The following is a 17,131-nucleotide window of genomic DNA, read 5'->3' as shown; positions in this document are numbered from 1 at the left end:
ATGTCAGGGCTCTCCACAGGTACTGCATAAACAAAAAACGTGTAAAAACAAGCTCAGAGGTCTGGCTTTCTGTGGGAACTTTTGGCTTACTTCATTGCTATTGAAAAAGGATGCAACAAGTGTCAAAACTGCTTTACCAAACTGAGACATGGTTTAAGAGAAGTCCTTGCCAGTTCATCCTCCCTGCCCCGCTCCTCTGTTCACTATTCACTTATCTCCAATACTCTGCTTCTTGAGTAAACAGCTTAGATACCTCAAAAGCAGCACTCCAACTTAGTATATGTGATTGGTGCTGTGCTAAGGGCAAACCCCTCCTGTTAATGTCTCGTATATGTTCAGAGACCTGCTCTTCATCTGAGGGTGAGTACTGAGAGGCCATCTCCAGGGCGCTGGGCATCCTCAGCTCTGAGAGGAGGGCAGGGAGGTGCGGGCAGCTAGCACCTCACACAGCCAGCTCCCAGGCTCTGCACGTGTTTCACCCGTCCTGACTGCTTTTCAGATGGAAAGTTTCCTCACTGCCTTCAGCCACGCTGCACAATCCTTGGTTTATTTCCAGCTGCAAGTGTGGGCAGACGCTGAGCCCCAAGTCTTCTGGGATTGTGTGCTGGATTATCTGCTAGAGAGGTGGGTCATGAAAGACCTCAGAAATATAAAAGCCAGAAAAACACTGGCAGGCCACACCATCGATTTTAATGTCTCTGTTTAGACTAAGACATTTCTCTATTTATATTAGGGAGGAAAACCAAATGTTTGAATGATCAGGACAGATGCCCCAGCTGCAGAGTTAAACAAACATACTCCTCTCCTGATCTGGAGCAAGTCAACACATTGTCACTGGAGCCGAGAATCGTCCACAGACTGGTGATTCGGGGCAAAATAATGCTACAGCTACATAACAGGGAATATTAGGATATACATGTATAGGGAATGGTTCTTACTGAGACAAATCTCACTCCTCCACATCAAGATCTAGACAGACTTTCAGTGGTGGCTAGGGTGGAGAAGCATCCACGTGTTAGTTTCTCCCTGTATATGTGAACTATGTGTGGATTAACAGAAATGTGATGCATACAGGTCTGGGTCCTGTGAGAAAAAAAAAAAAAAAGGAAGGGAAGGGAAGGGAAGGGAAGGGAAGGGAAGGGAAGGGAAGGGAAGGGAAGGGAAGGGAAGGGAAGGGAAGGGAAGGGAAGGGAAGGGAAGGGAAGGGAAGGGAAGGGAAGGGAAGGGAAGGGAAGGGAAGGGAAGGGAAGGGAAGGGAAGGGAAGGGAAGGGAAGGGAAGGGAAGGGAAGGGAAGGGAAGGGAAGGGAAGGGAAGGGAAGGGAAGGGAAGGGAAGGGAAGGGAAGGGAAGGGAAGGGAAGGGAAGGGAAGGGAATCCTACTTCCATTCTCCATATCCACCCAGCCCAAGGATATACTCCCGAGGTTTTATATCCTATTTTCAGTCTTCTCTGAACCCTCCTGGCCAACACTCCAAAGCCTGTTTCTGGGTCCTCATTCAAGGCAGCCCCAATTTTGTCCAAGTTCTCTTCTTTCATTCCCATAATCTTTCTCTAATTCTTGCAACCTAGTGCAGCCACCCCACCTCTCTCACCAGCAGTTCCCAGTGACACCACTGCCCCAGTACCAATCTGTTTTCCCTCAATGTGCATGGGCACCCTGTATTCCTTCTTTACTCCAGTGAAGCAGCTTTCCCCATTAATCCCTGGTGAGAAGCATGTTTAGGATAGAGAGCATCTCTGGGCAAGCTGGTTTTTAACCCTGAAGGAGTAGTGACTCTCTGAAATAGATGCAGACTACAGTGTTTCAAAGGCTTGTGACTTGGCTGATTGGGACAGACTTGTCTGGGTGTGGCAAAATCAGATCTTTGACACAAAAGCCAGTTCAGGTATTGCTCCAAACATCAAGGCCTCCAGGGACCCCACCCCTGTCCTTTTGTTATAAACACAAACAAACAAAAAACATGACAACATACTCTTCCCTAACCTCTTTCTCACAAAACGCCTTGCTTTTATCCTAGAGGCCCCCCCATTTCTCTCTTTTTCCCCCAAACAAATTTAGCCTGATGGAAAATGACCAGCACAAATACTCCAGGGTCAAGTTCCTCAAAAAGCTGGTTGCTAAGAGAAGACCACTAGGCTGGAAAGCACAGTGCATGAAGCTGAATTTTATAACGTCAGAATGTTGCTACGAGTTTTTACTTATATTGCATTGAACATTTACATGCTGAGATGATTTACTCGGGACTTTTTTTTGCCTCCCAATTGACTTTGAGGAGTGCAACATATCCTACCTTAAAGTTCTTTAAAACTTCCTGTGTATTTTTGGGCTGAGAGTAAGGCTTGGGTGTCAGCATAGGCACAGCCTTGGAGACAACACTTTTGCTGGGAGATGTGCGGCCCGTCGAACCACTGGGCTCTAACTCAGCGGTGGGCACAATGGTTGCTTCAATGGTGGCAGTGAATTTTGGAGCAGGCAGCGACTGTTGCCTTAAGTATCTCAGAGGATTTGGGTCTTTCAGTGGGGAATCTGGCTCCACTGAATGACTTCTTTCCAGGATTTTTGGCATCTGCAGACGCTCGAGGACAGCTTCGCTAATGGTGAACCTTTCGATGTACTGCTGGAGGATGCTCTCAGCCTCCTCCTGGGACTTTGCGTTCTTGTACGCCTCATGAAGCTCCCGCTCTCTTCTCTCTCTGCATGGGAGAATACAAGAAAGACCATCACATTAAAATTAACACTGCAAATCAGTCCTGCTTCCTCTGCTCCATTGATATCCTTCCCTCTCCCCCACTCTAGTCCTGCAGGCCTGGCTGCGCACAGCTACCTATCACCAAAGAAGCACACCACAATTTCAGACATACCACTGCACTTAAGTAAAATACGTACTTCTCTTCCACAATTTCTCGGTAGGTTTTGATGCTTTTTCTGCGCTCATTTGATCCATCTCCAGACAATAACCTTTCCATTTTCTTTCTCTCAGCTTCTTTTTTTATTAAATCCTGGGAAGCACTCCTTCGACGACTCTTCCACCGAGCCAGGTCCTGCGGGAGAAGGAAGGTAGCTGAATGCAGATTTGCAAACAACTAAAAACTGGCCATCAGAAATCAATGAACCCAGTCAGCAAAGCTCTGCAACGCACTTGGTTGGCTTGAGATATGAGAGAGGAATAGGACTGTGGTTTGTATGCAGCTATGCAGATGCATTCTTGTTGAAGTAATAATCTTATTCTGTTTGGAAGCTGCTTGTCCACAATTATCCAGAGGACCCAGTGATTCTGGTTCTTCACTTCTTATGTGAAACGAATTTGGTACTAAGACACAGAAAGCCATGGGGGATACCTGCTATGGGCACCTACATCCTGCATCCTGCTTGTGTTAGGAATTCACATATATCAGAGGGTAGAAAGACAAAATTTGTTTCACAGTAAAATACTGTAGCAAACAAGTGTTTCTAAGCTGTAAAATTTCTCTGCAACCAACCAGAAAAGGAACAAAATTTTACATGTAAAAAATACCCTCTGCAGAACTTCTGCAATAAAAATAACTTCATAGGAAACTGTAGGGGCATGTTTGTCATTAACTTTACAACATTAGGAGATTGGGATACAGACAGTATTTCACGCACTCTAACAAATTCTGGTTTTAATAAAAACCAGAGATTCTGTACACATACTTAATTCAAAGGCTATTTCATTAATTACATGGTTTTCCAAATATTTTAATTGCATTTTTATTGGTAAACAGCAGAAGGTACTGCAAGCATAACTTATTTTATTAAAACCAGGAACAAACCTTGTCACTTTTAATTTAGCTTAAAACCACAAATTATTGACGTTACACTCAAGGGAATGCTCATTAAAGTATTTCTTCTCATGACCTACATATATCAGTCCATAATCCCCTTCTTGAAACATGGCCTTTCATTTTCTTCAGTTACTAATTATTCTCATTGAAGTACAAAAGCATTTCTTTATTCAGCTACTCCCACTATTGCCTATTGTTTGGAAATTAGTTTTTCATTAGCAAATTTCATAACATAAGCCCTCCTCCTCTTTTTGCAATTAAAAACCAGACATTTATCTTTTCCAGCTCTGCTGCTTTAGAAAAACAATAATAATAAAACAAGCTATGAAACTGTTAATTGTTGGCAAATTTACAGCATGGGCATATAACAAATATGAGACCATGAATGTGGTGTCGTCTCTACAAAGCCCTCTGAATGCCAAGGACATTCCAGTACAGGAATTTTTAGTAGCTCTTCAGAACTTTTAGTTTGGCGTGTAAGGTGCTGAGGGCCTGGAAAACTTGCACACTTTAGCTCAGAGGATTTTCCATTCAGCAGCAAAGAGTCCTCAAACCTCTTGAATTCCTTTGGACTCATTCTTATCTCTGCTGGGAAATTAAGGCTTCCCACACATACAGACCACTCAGTTGAAATCCTTCATTGTTCTACAAAAAGTTATTTATTAGTTGTGTATACTGTTCTTTTTGGGGCTTTTTCTGAATTTTCTATAAAAATGTCTCTAAGATGTTTTGTTGCAGCTGTCCTTATAATTGGAAATCACTGTACTAGCTGCTTGAAGAGATTTAAAAATAACAAAACTCAGACTGTCCTCACTGAAAATCAGTTTTTAGGAATGAACAAGACTGATACTGAAACTCCTGGTACTAACCTACCTGCAAATCATGAACAATGTTTTTGTGCCCCTGTTGATTTGCTGAAGATAATGCAAAAATAAAAAGGAGGGCTTGGGAACGGTTTGTAATGCGAGCAGGGTGTACCTAACTTGAAGGGTAATTTGTTTGCTTGGATAAGATGGAAAATATTAGCATTTTCTGTATCTATTCAATTTATTAAAGTCAAGTCCAACCTATACATTTATCACCCTACTTACTCCTATATTTTGTCACTTCGGGCAATTGCTAATTAGAAACTTGGAGAAATCAGTGAATAGAAACTGTTCTGCTTCAATTTTAACCTACAGTTTAATTACATTTAAAAATGTGTGTTGTATAAAGTACACCCAATTATGACCTTCTATACTTTTAGCAACAACCTATTGGGAAAAAAAAAAAAAAAAAAAAAAAAAAAAAAAGCTCCTGTTTTTAGTACAGGGCAACTATAGGTTTAGCAGGTTTACTTGTTTACTTTTTTGCCCAGCTAGCAGGCTTCAGTGCCAGTGTTGCAGACAATGTTGTACACTCACATCTTGCCATCTGGTCTCGTCTTCTTTCAGCTGGTTGTGTATGTTCTGCAGTTTTTCATGGCGAGCTTTGCTGTGAGGCTGAGACACAGCTTCTTCTTCACATCTCATGTCGAACATGCTCACGCTCCTAAACGATGAGGGAATAACAAGAAGGGCAGTGTTATTTGCAAGCTTATGTTCCCTCAACTTTCTTAGAGCTAAAGCCACATGAGGGTGCTACAGCAGAATCAGACACCTGCACCGTTACGAAGCTCCCAAAAGCAGCAGTCCCCTAAAAGGCCCAGTCAGCAGCCATATGACTTCCACGCAGCACTTCAAGCACTATACTCTTCAATTCTCTCTTGTTTTCATTAGCCAGCAGCACCTTTATTTCTCACTACGAAGTGAAGCGTTACCACCAACACTCCATCAGTAGCTGTTAAGATCACTGTATTCAGAGCTGAGTTCAGAGTATTTAACTTTTTGAAGATGTTTCCCACTGAGCTTTCACTGACCCCTCCAATTATACTGCAGACAGCAGCTTCCATTTTACTGTAAAACAAGAGAGGCTTGAGAAGTACACTGCAGGTAGCATGGCTGGCTAAATGCTACAGAAACCTGGAAAGCCTGCCCAGAGAAGTCCATGCAACACAAACAGCATGTTGCTTCCTCCTCTCCCTTCCCTGCCTTGAAGGAGCTCAATGCTATCAGCACCAATTTATTAATCTAGCCAACCTAACAAAGGCAAAGCCGACTGTACAACAAACAACCGTAATCAGGACAGAACAGTTTCTTCATACACATGCTATTTCTGTCCCTGACCTTTGGAAAGCTAAAGGAAAAAAAGGTCATGGTTTGAGATTATACAGCCATTCACATTATTTAAAGATCTCCACATGTAGATAATGGACTTACTACTCCCCCGTACTACTTATTATTAGTAAGACATGACCTCAGTTGTGCCATTAAAAGCGAAAAAGCAAAAAGAAAAAAGCCATGCAGCTCCACATGAGGTAATTTCACTGCAGTCTTCAAATGGTCATCCGTAGCTTTAGGTGAGCTGACTAGCAGGAGAAGCACCAAATGAAGACAAATTTATAGGCAACTGTGTACACAGTAATCAAAGTGAATACACATGGAAAGCTGTGCATATACATATTTAGCTGTCATCTTATTCAGGCAAGCAAAGATGTGAGCGACCCACTCTATAGGGAAAACTGAAAGGCCTGGACAGTGGATGGAAAAGGACATGCACAGTTCCCATCCCGTTAGTAGGCATTTATGCAGAAATAAGTGACAGAACACACACCCTACTGCCTTTAAGCATGAACAGCGAGCATATTACCACGCTTCATCCCTTACACAGAGTGCTGAGGAGGGGTACTTTGGGATTCTCTGTGGGTAAGTTAAGGGTTGCATTGCTCAGGATTGGATTGGAGCACTTTCAAATAACAGAAGAGAGAGCAAGTTTTGCTGTTGTTTTTAAAACTAAAAGCCTACTAATGAACATTTCCATACCAGCCATATTTTGCAGACTGCTGAGGTAGGTTGGGAGACAAATAGCATAATAAAGCCACTGTTGCTGTTTTTTTTTTTTCCAGTTTAAGTGCTTTTGAAACTTAGAGTAAGAAAAGCTTTTAGTGTTAGATATTTGCTTACTGGGTCTATCTGGTTGTGTAGCTCCCTTCTTGTACCTTTCCCTCATGTCAAAGAGTATTTCTTTCACTTAAAGTAGAAGAAAACAGAAGACCCAAAATGCTGATAACTGGTTCTAGTGCATGAGGAGTAGTCCTTGGTCATTTGGGGTGGGAGAATAAAGATACTTTCAAGTAGGAATCCTGACCTCCTAATGAAAGGCTAGTATGTTTTCCCTGCATTCACTCAGGGTACACAAAAATGGCAAAACAAAGGTTTTATGGCTATTAATGCAATAAAAAAGGCACTCTGGAAAAGGCTTCAACCTATAACAAGACTGAAACCATGCACTACAAGCCCACATGAACCTTCTATTCTAGTTGTCACCTCACGCTGCTCACCCTTCACTGCCATGGATAAGCTACCAGATGGGTTCAACCTGCCACCAGCCTAACGTCAGCTCTGCAGTAACAGGTTATAGTGTACATCTGGCAAGAGAGCAATCTGAAGGAGTCAACTCAAAGCACTGTTCTCTGCTCTGAGCAGCATATAACAGGCATTATCGAGAGCCACCTCATTTCCTCAGGACATGGAAAAGGCCACCTGAAAGGCCTATGTTGGTTTCTCTGCCTGACACATTCATCCTTAGAAGAAAATTGAGGCCAGAACTCTCTGGGCTTCTGTCAGAAGACACTTTCACTATGAGTCTGACATCATTTCTTCCAATTTCTTTCTTCCATAAGCTACAGATGACTCCAGTCTGCAACCATCACCTGCATGAACAGAGCTAGATTTACATCTTCCTTAAACTGCTGGGTCACAGGCACACAGGTGGGGGAGATGTAACAGTACAGAATTCCTGACCATGAATTTTCTGCCATGAGCAAGGCTCAGAGGACTGCATCCAAATTTTGGAAGCGACAGGCCCTTCTGCTGACCAGCGTACCACATCTGCTGCTTTAACAAAGGTCTGGGAAAAAACTGTGCAGACCAGCCTATTTTGTAGGGCTGGGTCTTTGGGACAATGTGATTTTTTAAGTTACACTAGTATATTCTTGCAAATTATAGTTGTTTTTGTTAGAGTTATAATACAGTAATACTTTTAAAAAAATCTGAAGTATGAGATAAAACCGTCTTCATAGGCTTGAGTGTTCAGACCATTTAATTTAAGAGTCTGATCTATGGTAAAAAATCTCTTTTATGAGAATATGTTAAAATCCTTATGCAAAGCATTTATTATGTGGCTGCATTACCATTCATAAACATACTAAGACTTAAGAAACCCCAACAAAACATAAAAAAGAGACAGGCTGGCTAAAGGATCAGACTCTAGTAAACAAATACTCAAATTTCTCAGACCACTATAATTCAATTGTTGGGCTTAAAGTATAAAGCATAAGCCTAAATGAACACTGGGTTGTCACACTGCCACCAGAATTCATCCCATCTCCTAGGGAGGTGAGGGACTGGTCAGCAGCAACACGTTAGCTGTAGGGAAGGCAACTGCAAGGGGAAGAGAGAGCATTTCAACCACATCGAGTTAACCTTCTTGTGCCTCTCCCGCTTCAGAAGAGACCATATTGCCAACACTTTACCACATAACAGCATGCCCAGCTACACCACTCTGTATTTTTTGCTCTGCATTTTTCGAAATCTGATCTGGAGAGAAATGAAGATGCCCCAGGATATCAGCGCAGTCCCTGCCAGGTCTAAACTGGCTCCCACATCTATACTGGGCAGAACGTAACAGGAATTGGAAAGTGACAGGAACTGGAAACCTGACAGAGGGCCACAGGAAAGCCTGGGGAGTGGAGAAAGGGAAGAGGGAACCATGAGCAACCTCTTGCTGCCCCCCAGCAGAGAACTATTATCTTATGCAGTGCTCACGTTGTTGTACTAAGCCTTTAATTATGTCTGGGGAGTCTCCAAGCAATCACAGCGCCTAGCCAGGGTTGTCTCCTTTCTTCCAAATTACACTGAATATTGCTTTTACAGGAGCTGGAGACAGCCCTGGGCTGCTGACACGATCTGATGGTCACTAACCAGCAAGGGCAATGCTGTCAGCCTAACAAGGGGGTTTCTAGGTTCTGCTGCTGGAATAAATAGCACCAAGTCTAGGGCTCGGTTCAAAGCATGGTTTTCAAAGGAGACTTGACAAACATTTTGGAAGCATTTTAAATGTCAGTTCAATTTATTTTTCCTACTCATGAGCCACATTTTATTAGATTCTTCCTAAGTACTTCATCTTCAAGAGGAAAAACACAATCTTACATTTATAAGAAATTTAAAGACAATTTAGGAAGCAGTTGTTCTGTAGCACATCTGGCAAGGATGATAATAAGGCTTGAACATTTATTATTTTGCCTTTTAAAACAAAATTGGAATCGATGTGCAGTAAACAATGTGATTTGTTCACATCTTTGCTACTCTCACATTATACAGCCAAACACACTGTGATGCCTCTTTGAAGGCATCTCCATGTACTTTCTAAAATGTTTGCATTTGATACAGACGTGCAAAACTGTGGGGAAATGTGAACAGATCAATCATACAGGTAATGCTTTATGAAATGGCAGGAAAGACTCTGCTGTGAAGTATAATATTGCTGTGTTGCTATGCTAGTTATACCTCATCTCTTGATTTCATTGAAAAGATTTCTACTTGAAAATGATCACATTTACTCTATGGGCAGAGGACACAGGCTGTGCACAGCATAAAGGAAATACATCTGCATAGTACAGGTCTTGTAAAGAATATTCAGTCCATGATTCTAGCCTTTATCATTAGAGGAAAGGTTGAAAAATATATATAAGTCTCTGCATACACTTGTCATTAAAATGAAACAATAAAACCCTCTCCGCCATTTCTACTTTGTGATTTAATCCAGGAGACAGAGAAGGTCATATGCATTTCTGTGAACAGAAGGATATTAAAGACACTATTATGTGGGTAGTCCCCAACTATTTCTTTGCTTCTAAATGACTGCGCTTTGTAAGTGAGAATAGCTAATACATTCACTGAGCTGTTTAAATGACATTGCATATTATTCTGAACTATAGTTCACATGCATCCACACACAATAAAAATGTTTAAATGCAATAAATGTCCCAGTCCTACTACTTTTGCAAAATGTAAAACATTGAGGTGAAGTGCTTAAAAATTAAGTTTAGTATATTATTAAATTACTCCCAACCTAGAAGGGATTCAAGAGAAAGATTTAAAAAGACAACAAAGGAACAGCTAAAGATATATTTTCCTGATAATTATTCTGAAGATCACAATGAATTTTATTGTACTTTGCGTTTTCCTTTTTCTTCCTGGTTGAGTTGTACAGGTCATACTTTGTGTTTTTTTTTCCCAGCACCCAACCCAGATTCAACCCAGTTATCCTTACCCATAACTGATTAGAGGCAATGGAAATTCAGAAGAAAAACAAAAGAAAAGAAAAAAAAAAAAAAAGGAAGGAAAATAAGAAAAAAAAGAATAAGGCTTTAAGCAACAGCTGCATATTAGTGTTATGCTCAGTTTTTATGGGCTTTTATATATAAATTATTTTTAGCTGCAATGTAAGCCATATTGCATTCAATTTTTCAGTGCTTTTCTGAAAAATTTATTTGCTGGAACACTGCAAAATAATAATGAGGCATCAACTGCATTTTAAATTAGTAGAAAGACTGGAAAGCATGCAGTGTAAGTTGTTTAAAACAGAATCTTGTGAACACAAGACAACTTACTCTGCGTCATCAGACACAGCAGTTCTGGGGCCGAATCTACAAGACCAAATACAAAATTAGAGTGTTGGTAAATACAGTAAATAGTAATTGCAACTGGACCCATCTGATTTGGGTAATGTTTCGTTGAACATCCAACCTCTACTACTAAAGCATACCAAAAGAGAACCAACCATGCTGTTCAGAGGTAATGTACTCAATACACAAAACTTACCTAATCATCTGACGGTCAAACTGCCCCAAAAAACTGCCCATCCCTCCCTGACTAATGCCCCAGTTGTAAAAATGTGCTACGGTATACCTAAACTGGGTTTAGAAATGAGTTAATGAAAATAGACAATATATTGACATTTACATTAAGTGGCTCACATGCAATAAATGGAGACAAAACTTAACAGTTACATTCCACAGTAGTGCTCAAGTCACCATTATAGTAGGGTAATTTTTTTTTTGTTTGTTTGTTTTTTGTGAAGCTGAAAAAAAGGTACTGGTAATACATATGTCAGTGCGTCATTCACCGAAGTGCCTGTCTTGTTTAGAGTCATGCAAATGACGTGTTTGTATCTGGGATTTATCATAAAAGAAAATAAAATACAAAAGTTGACACTGCAGCATTTTCTAATCATGGAGAAGCAAGACACACATGTCTAAAGATGTCCAGCAGAGTCCAGTTGAACCTCTGCTACTCATAAGCAATTTTTTTTATTCACATAAACAATGCAATCAAATATTTGCTTTCATTAGCTGTAGAAAAGAAAACAATACATTATACAGATATTCTTTTTGTTTCTCAAAAGTGTGTACTGGCATACAATATTTTAGTTTGGACTGAAAACACACCAAGCAAAGCAAAATCTGAATTCTGAAGTGTGCACACAGTAGGAGAGCAAGGGGTGTACAAGCTGCGTGGTTCACACCATACAGAGCTCACGTTTGCAGATGCTCATCCTTGGCTGACAATGTTTCATTTTTGTTTTCCTCAGGAACCTCCTGAAGCTTAGACGTTTGATCAGGGTGGACTTCATTAAGGCTATGTTCACCCACTTGGGCAGTACAAATAGTATCGTCTTGTCCAGCAGGAGGGAGATCGCATCTTTCCTGCCCTTGCTGCTCTTGTTGAGGTAGCATTACAGGTTTTCCAGAGCTAGTACTGCAGACTTGTGGACATTTTTCAGGCCTTAGTGAGCCAGAGGCAGCAGTGCAAAGAAATGTATTAAGCAACATTTGAAAAATCACATATACATAATGAAAAGAATAACTGTAATTTAACAAAAAACTCACAAACCGAAACAGCTAAGAGCTGACAAGCTAAATGAGATAGGTGCATAAAACTTAATTATAACAGAGTCAAATGCTTATACTTCCATTTTTCCATGCCAGTAACATAGATTTCCCTGGACACCCCAAAAGATTAAAGCTTTACGTACATATTCAATCTAAGGTCACTTCAACATCAAACCACTGTTCAATTCTACAGTAGGTGACAGTGTTTTTCTTCTCCTGGCTAATCTGCACATCAATTTTTCATCTGCATATGCACAGGTGCATGTGTACATGCTCCGCATGTACTTTGAAAAGGCTGAGGAGTGAGAACTTTCCAGTCTTGCTTGCATGAGGCTCAACCAGCCAATGCACAACTCTGTTCTGAGGCTTACACCTCCAAACCCATGTAGCCCTGCTCATCTGAGCAAAGACACCAAACCTTATGGGGGGAGCTAGTTTCAGAGTCTTCTTTTCCTGTCTGGGGGTCACTGGCACTGGCTAAGCTCTAGACAAGCATCTAATCTACCATATCCAGCACCACTTTTGTGCTGGAAATATTTTTAATGATTAGCTCATATTTAATCAGGAAACTCTTCAAATATAACACAATCTTGCTATGTCTATCTATTGTCACACGCTATTAGAGCTTTGCATCTGCTAGATCTCTGGTCTGAGTTTTAGACAGCTCTACCAGAAGGGCCAGAAAACCTGTGCTGCCTATCAGAGCTGTTTGAGCAGGAAGAGTCAGCACAGATTTAAGGACCAGCATGGAATAAACCTCTGCTGGGCCAACAGCAACTTTTCCAGATCAAGAGATCCAGACAAACAGTCCACAGGACTCACTAAAGGGAAAGAGACAAGCAACTTTCTTACCTCACAGTTTTCTTTTCAGGTTCTCTAGCTGTGCCCTGCTTAGTCTGCTGCTTTGAAAATGGCATGGGAAGGAACTGTTTAACACTTGGCCCCGGCTGTTTGAGAAAAGCTCCAGTTCTTCTGGCCAACATGTCATCTCTTTGCGGGTCTGGAAATTTCACTTTGTTTTCTGTTCCACCACTCTGCTGATGAGGGATTTCAAGCTGTTCTTGGCTCTCTTCTTGTGTTACAGTGCTGCTCAGAGAGACAAGTGACACTGTTCCATGATAATGCTCACTGGTACAGCCCCCAGGCCAGCAGCTGCTGAGGCAACCTGGGGTACTGGTACTGAAAACACAGCTGCAGCGTGATGGACAAGGAGGCATCTTTAGCTACAGCACAGGGAATGAGAGCACGAGGAAACTAAACCGAGTGCCACGCTTATGTAGGAGATATGTTAGAAGGTGGGGATTGATTAAAAATATATGCAAGGAATTGTTTGCTTAGAAGCTGGCATTAAAGTCTGGAGATTGCAAAAGAAATCCCCCCAAAAGATGAAAGACTGCTTTCATGCTGGACGGCAATTAACAATTGAAGTACTTAAATATTATGAAAGAAAACAGACTGTTTTATGTTCATAGGATACATTCTTGTAAGTAATTTCATAAAACAGAGCACATGCCATGATGAATGAGTAAAACACATCTTTAAAGGCTGCGCGAAGAATGGAATAACATTGCTGACTGATCTCAGCTCACACCACACACAAACCAGGCATGAAGCTCAGAGGGATCTGCTTCTGTTCTCTGACCTTTCTGCTTCCCGCGGAGTCTTCAAATCCTTCTCACGAGCTACTGCCTCCCCTGGCCGCTGCTGCAGCAGGTGAGGAGTTACTGGCAGGGGAGGACAATACATATGAACAGGGCTCGTGGTGCGCCTCTGAAAGGTCCCCAACCTCCTAACCAACATATCATCTCTCTCAATGTCTGGCAAATGCTCATCGCATTCTTCCTCAGCGCTTTCTTGCTGTTTGTTTGAACCGCACAGGGCTTGCTTCTCAGAGCCGATGGAAGTGGCAGGGGCGGGTGACAGCGTCCTCCTGCAACATTCATCTGTACCTGACTGCGCTGCCTCACTGGCAAAGAGGTGGTGAGGAGGGGTGAGACAGACAAAACGTTCCCAGGTCAAATGAGGCATAAGAGAAGCCCTTCAGCGCAGTTTGCAGACGTTTTATAAACACACAAACTTAACTGAATGAATTGCTTGCTAAATGCACTCATTAAAAACTCTTGCTACAGCCACAGACTAAGCAATTAAAGAAAAGCCAAATAAACGTAAGCTCTATTAATGTGTTAACTTCCCAGAGCTGCAATTCTCTTCCAGATGAACACCAGAAACACAGAGCGCCTTGGTTTCAGCAGTGCATCTTCAAAAAGCAAGTAAATCCATTAGGACTGAAGAAAGCATGTTTTGAACACCACTAAGGCCAGAAAGCTGAACGCCAAATCCCTCATGTATTGAAAGCAGGTGGAGAAAAGCTGCGGGAGTTCAAGAAGCAGAGGGCTTTAAAGATAGCTCAGGTTCTGAGATACCAGTGGTTTCACTGATAGCCAGAAACGTTGAGGTAAGCTGTCAGAAAGCATACGCACAGCGTTGTTTTGCACAAGCCTAAACACATTAAGGGACTGTGGAAGCGTCAGATGACTTCTGAGCAAGGCCGTGCGTGTCAACAGCTCTGAGGTGTGTGCCACAGCCCACCCCCATGCAGAGCGGCCTCTTGCGAGACCAGGGCTCGCTTCCAGCTCAGCGGTGCTTCCTACACCACACCAGTACCTGGGCTCGTTCTGTGGCTTGGATGCTGCATCGGAACGGAGCCTGCCAGCGGCTGAAGGAGAGCTTTCAACACCAGAGGGGATCTCCACGCTGTCTTTGCTGCTTGCCTCTTCTGCTTCACCCCTGCGGGAAGCTCTGCCAATGCTGAGCCTGTCCCATTTCTGCTGATCGATCTCAGTTACTGGCCCAAAATGCACAAACTTCTGCTTGGGGCCACCAGCCTTTTTGTTTGCTCTGGCTTTGCGGACAGCAAAATCGTCAGAGGCTGCTGCTTTCAGTGTGACTTCAGCTGGCGGAAGAGTGTCACTGGGACATTTGAGATCTTCTTCACTAGTCAGAATGAGGAATAAAAGAGTCCCCCCCCAAATGAGACCCCAGAATAAAGCAAATTAAATGCTCCTAAGTTTAAAAAGGGGCTTTATTTTAAAATTCAAGGACACAGGTACAGAGAGGTGGGGCACACTGTGGCCTGACAAATAAAATCCAAAGATACCAAGGACCAAAGATACTGTTTACCTGCTGGGAAAACATCTATGAAAGTTCTTCCTTAGAGGAAGGACCATAGCATAAAAATAGTTGCAGAATTAATACTTTACCCTTAAAAAAAGCCATGGTTCCCTGATGCAGACCCAGGCTATGTGCTACATGGGACCATGCAGCACCAGTACACCCCACTTGTCGTGTGGGGGTGCCGGTGGCACGAGAGCACCAGGAAGGGCAACTCACTTACCCTGCAAAGGGGGCACTGAATCTTGATTTGAAGGTTGCCTTTAATAATTCACCTCCAAAGTAACGGGGAAACTATAATATTTCTGAGACGAGAGAGTGATTGATTCTCGGTGGTTTGTATTAGAGCTGAAATTCCACACAGTAACCACATTGTTAGGAGAGCGCCTGAACAGATGGCGACCTCTAATTGGAAAATGGCATGCGCCTAAACAGGAAAGCCAGGAGTTGTTACCCTTTCCTATTGGAGTCACAAATCACCTGCCTTCATTAGAGTCCATCTCCACAGGGAAATAGCCTAGAATAACGGCTTTATACCAGCTCCCTTTGTGGAGGGTTAGTTTACAACACAAGCATCTCTACACCATACAACGAGGCTCCTGCAACTTCTGCTTTAGTGACAGATAGTGCTGGTATATTTACTCGGCACAGTAAAATACCATGCAGATACGTTAGCTCAGGTCTCAAAAGCAGTACAGGCACATTAATGCAAGGAGATGCTGATCCTTATAAAGCCCCCAGAATATAATGCCCCAAGTCCTGCAGATAGCTCGGTTAGCAGCACTACATGGACCTTTCTGCTGGTCAGCCTCCAGCAGCTTCACAACAGATCGATCCACAAGACAAAAGAAACCTTCCTGGGATGACAGCAAAAGCATCCAAAGGCAGAGCTACTACGAAACTGCATTTTTCTTCGCAATGGACACACTTCCATTTCACGATAGACAGCATCCCTACATAGATTTTTGGACTCCTCCTGAAAATCTAAGTAGGTAAAGACTTGCTGTCATCAAGGCATTCTGCAAGGTTAAAAACACAAGCAGACACAAATGGATTGTGACAAAATAAACATGCTTCTTAGGGTGCCCATCCTGTCCACAGGACGCACAGGATGACACTATACCTGGGCTCCCCTGACAGTTTCAATCTTTTCCAGGTCTCCAAATCTGCTTTGGTTATAGATGCATTCACAAAAACCGTATCTTCTTGAGGCTGAGGAAGGACACTCTGAGATTTCCGTTTAGCCAAATCGTCTCTCTCAGTATCAGGTACTTCTTCCTCCTCCTCTGACTTACTCTTCTCAGTTTTCAGAAGTGTGTTCTCCTTGTGTGTCACTAGTTGCCTTGCTGCTGCCACGTGCACCTGGCTTCCTCTAATTGAACACACATTCCGTTTCAGGAAGAGAAGATATTTCAAGGGAGCAATGATAAATCAGTGTCATTAGAAGAGGTTCAGAGAACAAGAAGATAAAACTGAATTTATAAGCAGATTATTTTACATTTATTTTAGGAAGTAAACATGAGAAGTTCTGACATAAAGTGATTCCGCCTACACTATCCCGCTCATGCAGTATTGAGACCACTTCATTGTATGACTTCTGTTCCTACCATGAGCAACAAAAGCCTTGGAGTTATTCCTGTATCAAGCATTTCTGCAATAAGCCTTCCCTTACATAGTTACAAATATCTCATTTCCATAATATTAGTGAAGTGAATTCAAGTTTTGCTCACAAACATACTACAGAGTTTCTTTGATCTTAGAGTCATGTCAATAGCATTAGAATATTAAAATTTGGTTATGTGTTCTTCAGATGCTGTGCCAGACTACTCATTACAAAATGTTAATGTAATCAAATTACCAGCAACCAAAAGGCAAGTTATGCATTACTGAAAAGAGCTACTAGATATTCAAAGAAAATTTCTCAATGTATCAGTAATTACATTCAAGATCCCATGTAACGTGTATATAGTGGTTTTATCTAGGATCACTTCTCTTTGCACAAATAAATTAAAAAAAAAGTTGTTTCCTGAAAATGGTGCATTCCTAGCAGATACCTATATTCAGCAGTTTCCTAAAGGTCTGTATCACTGAGTTGAAGAAAGATTTTTTAGGCCAAAATGTTGT

General features: G+C 42.0%; 1 protein-coding gene across 11 annotated transcripts in view; it reads right to left on the bottom strand.

The window, feature by feature from the left end:
• Positions 1-17,131, bottom strand: part of LIMCH1 (LIM and calponin homology domains 1) — a 172,653-nt gene that overhangs the window by 33,042 nt on the left and 122,480 nt on the right. For 7 of the 11 annotated variants that reach the window (XM_068680221.1, XM_068680223.1, XM_068680226.1 and 4 more), the window contains 9 exons: positions 16,131-16,379; positions 14,501-14,830; positions 13,479-13,802; positions 12,689-12,922; positions 11,484-11,729; positions 10,556-10,591; positions 5,208-5,334; positions 2,888-3,042; positions 2,292-2,694 (listed from right to left, as the gene is read on the bottom strand). In XM_068680221.1, the coding sequence (XP_068536322.1) occupies positions 2,292-2,694; positions 2,888-3,042; positions 5,208-5,334; positions 10,556-10,591; positions 11,484-11,729; positions 12,689-12,922; positions 13,479-13,802; positions 14,501-14,830; positions 16,131-16,379 (2,104 nt within the window). The remainder of the gene's footprint in view (positions 1-2,291; positions 2,695-2,887; positions 3,043-5,207; positions 5,335-10,555; positions 10,592-11,483; positions 11,730-12,688; positions 12,923-13,478; positions 13,803-14,500; positions 14,831-16,130; positions 16,380-17,131) is intronic. The other 4 variants (XM_068680222.1, XM_068680225.1, XM_068680227.1 and 1 more) reach the window with 4 other exon arrangements.

The sequence above is a fragment of the Anas acuta genome, chromosome 4 (assembly GCF_963932015.1).
Source record: "Anas acuta chromosome 4, bAnaAcu1.1, whole genome shotgun sequence".
In the NCBI taxonomy this organism is placed as follows: Eukaryota; Metazoa; Chordata; class Aves; order Anseriformes; family Anatidae; genus Anas; species Anas acuta.
The sequence above is the reverse complement of the archived record's forward strand: the minus strand, read 5'-3'. Positions and strand labels throughout refer to the sequence as shown.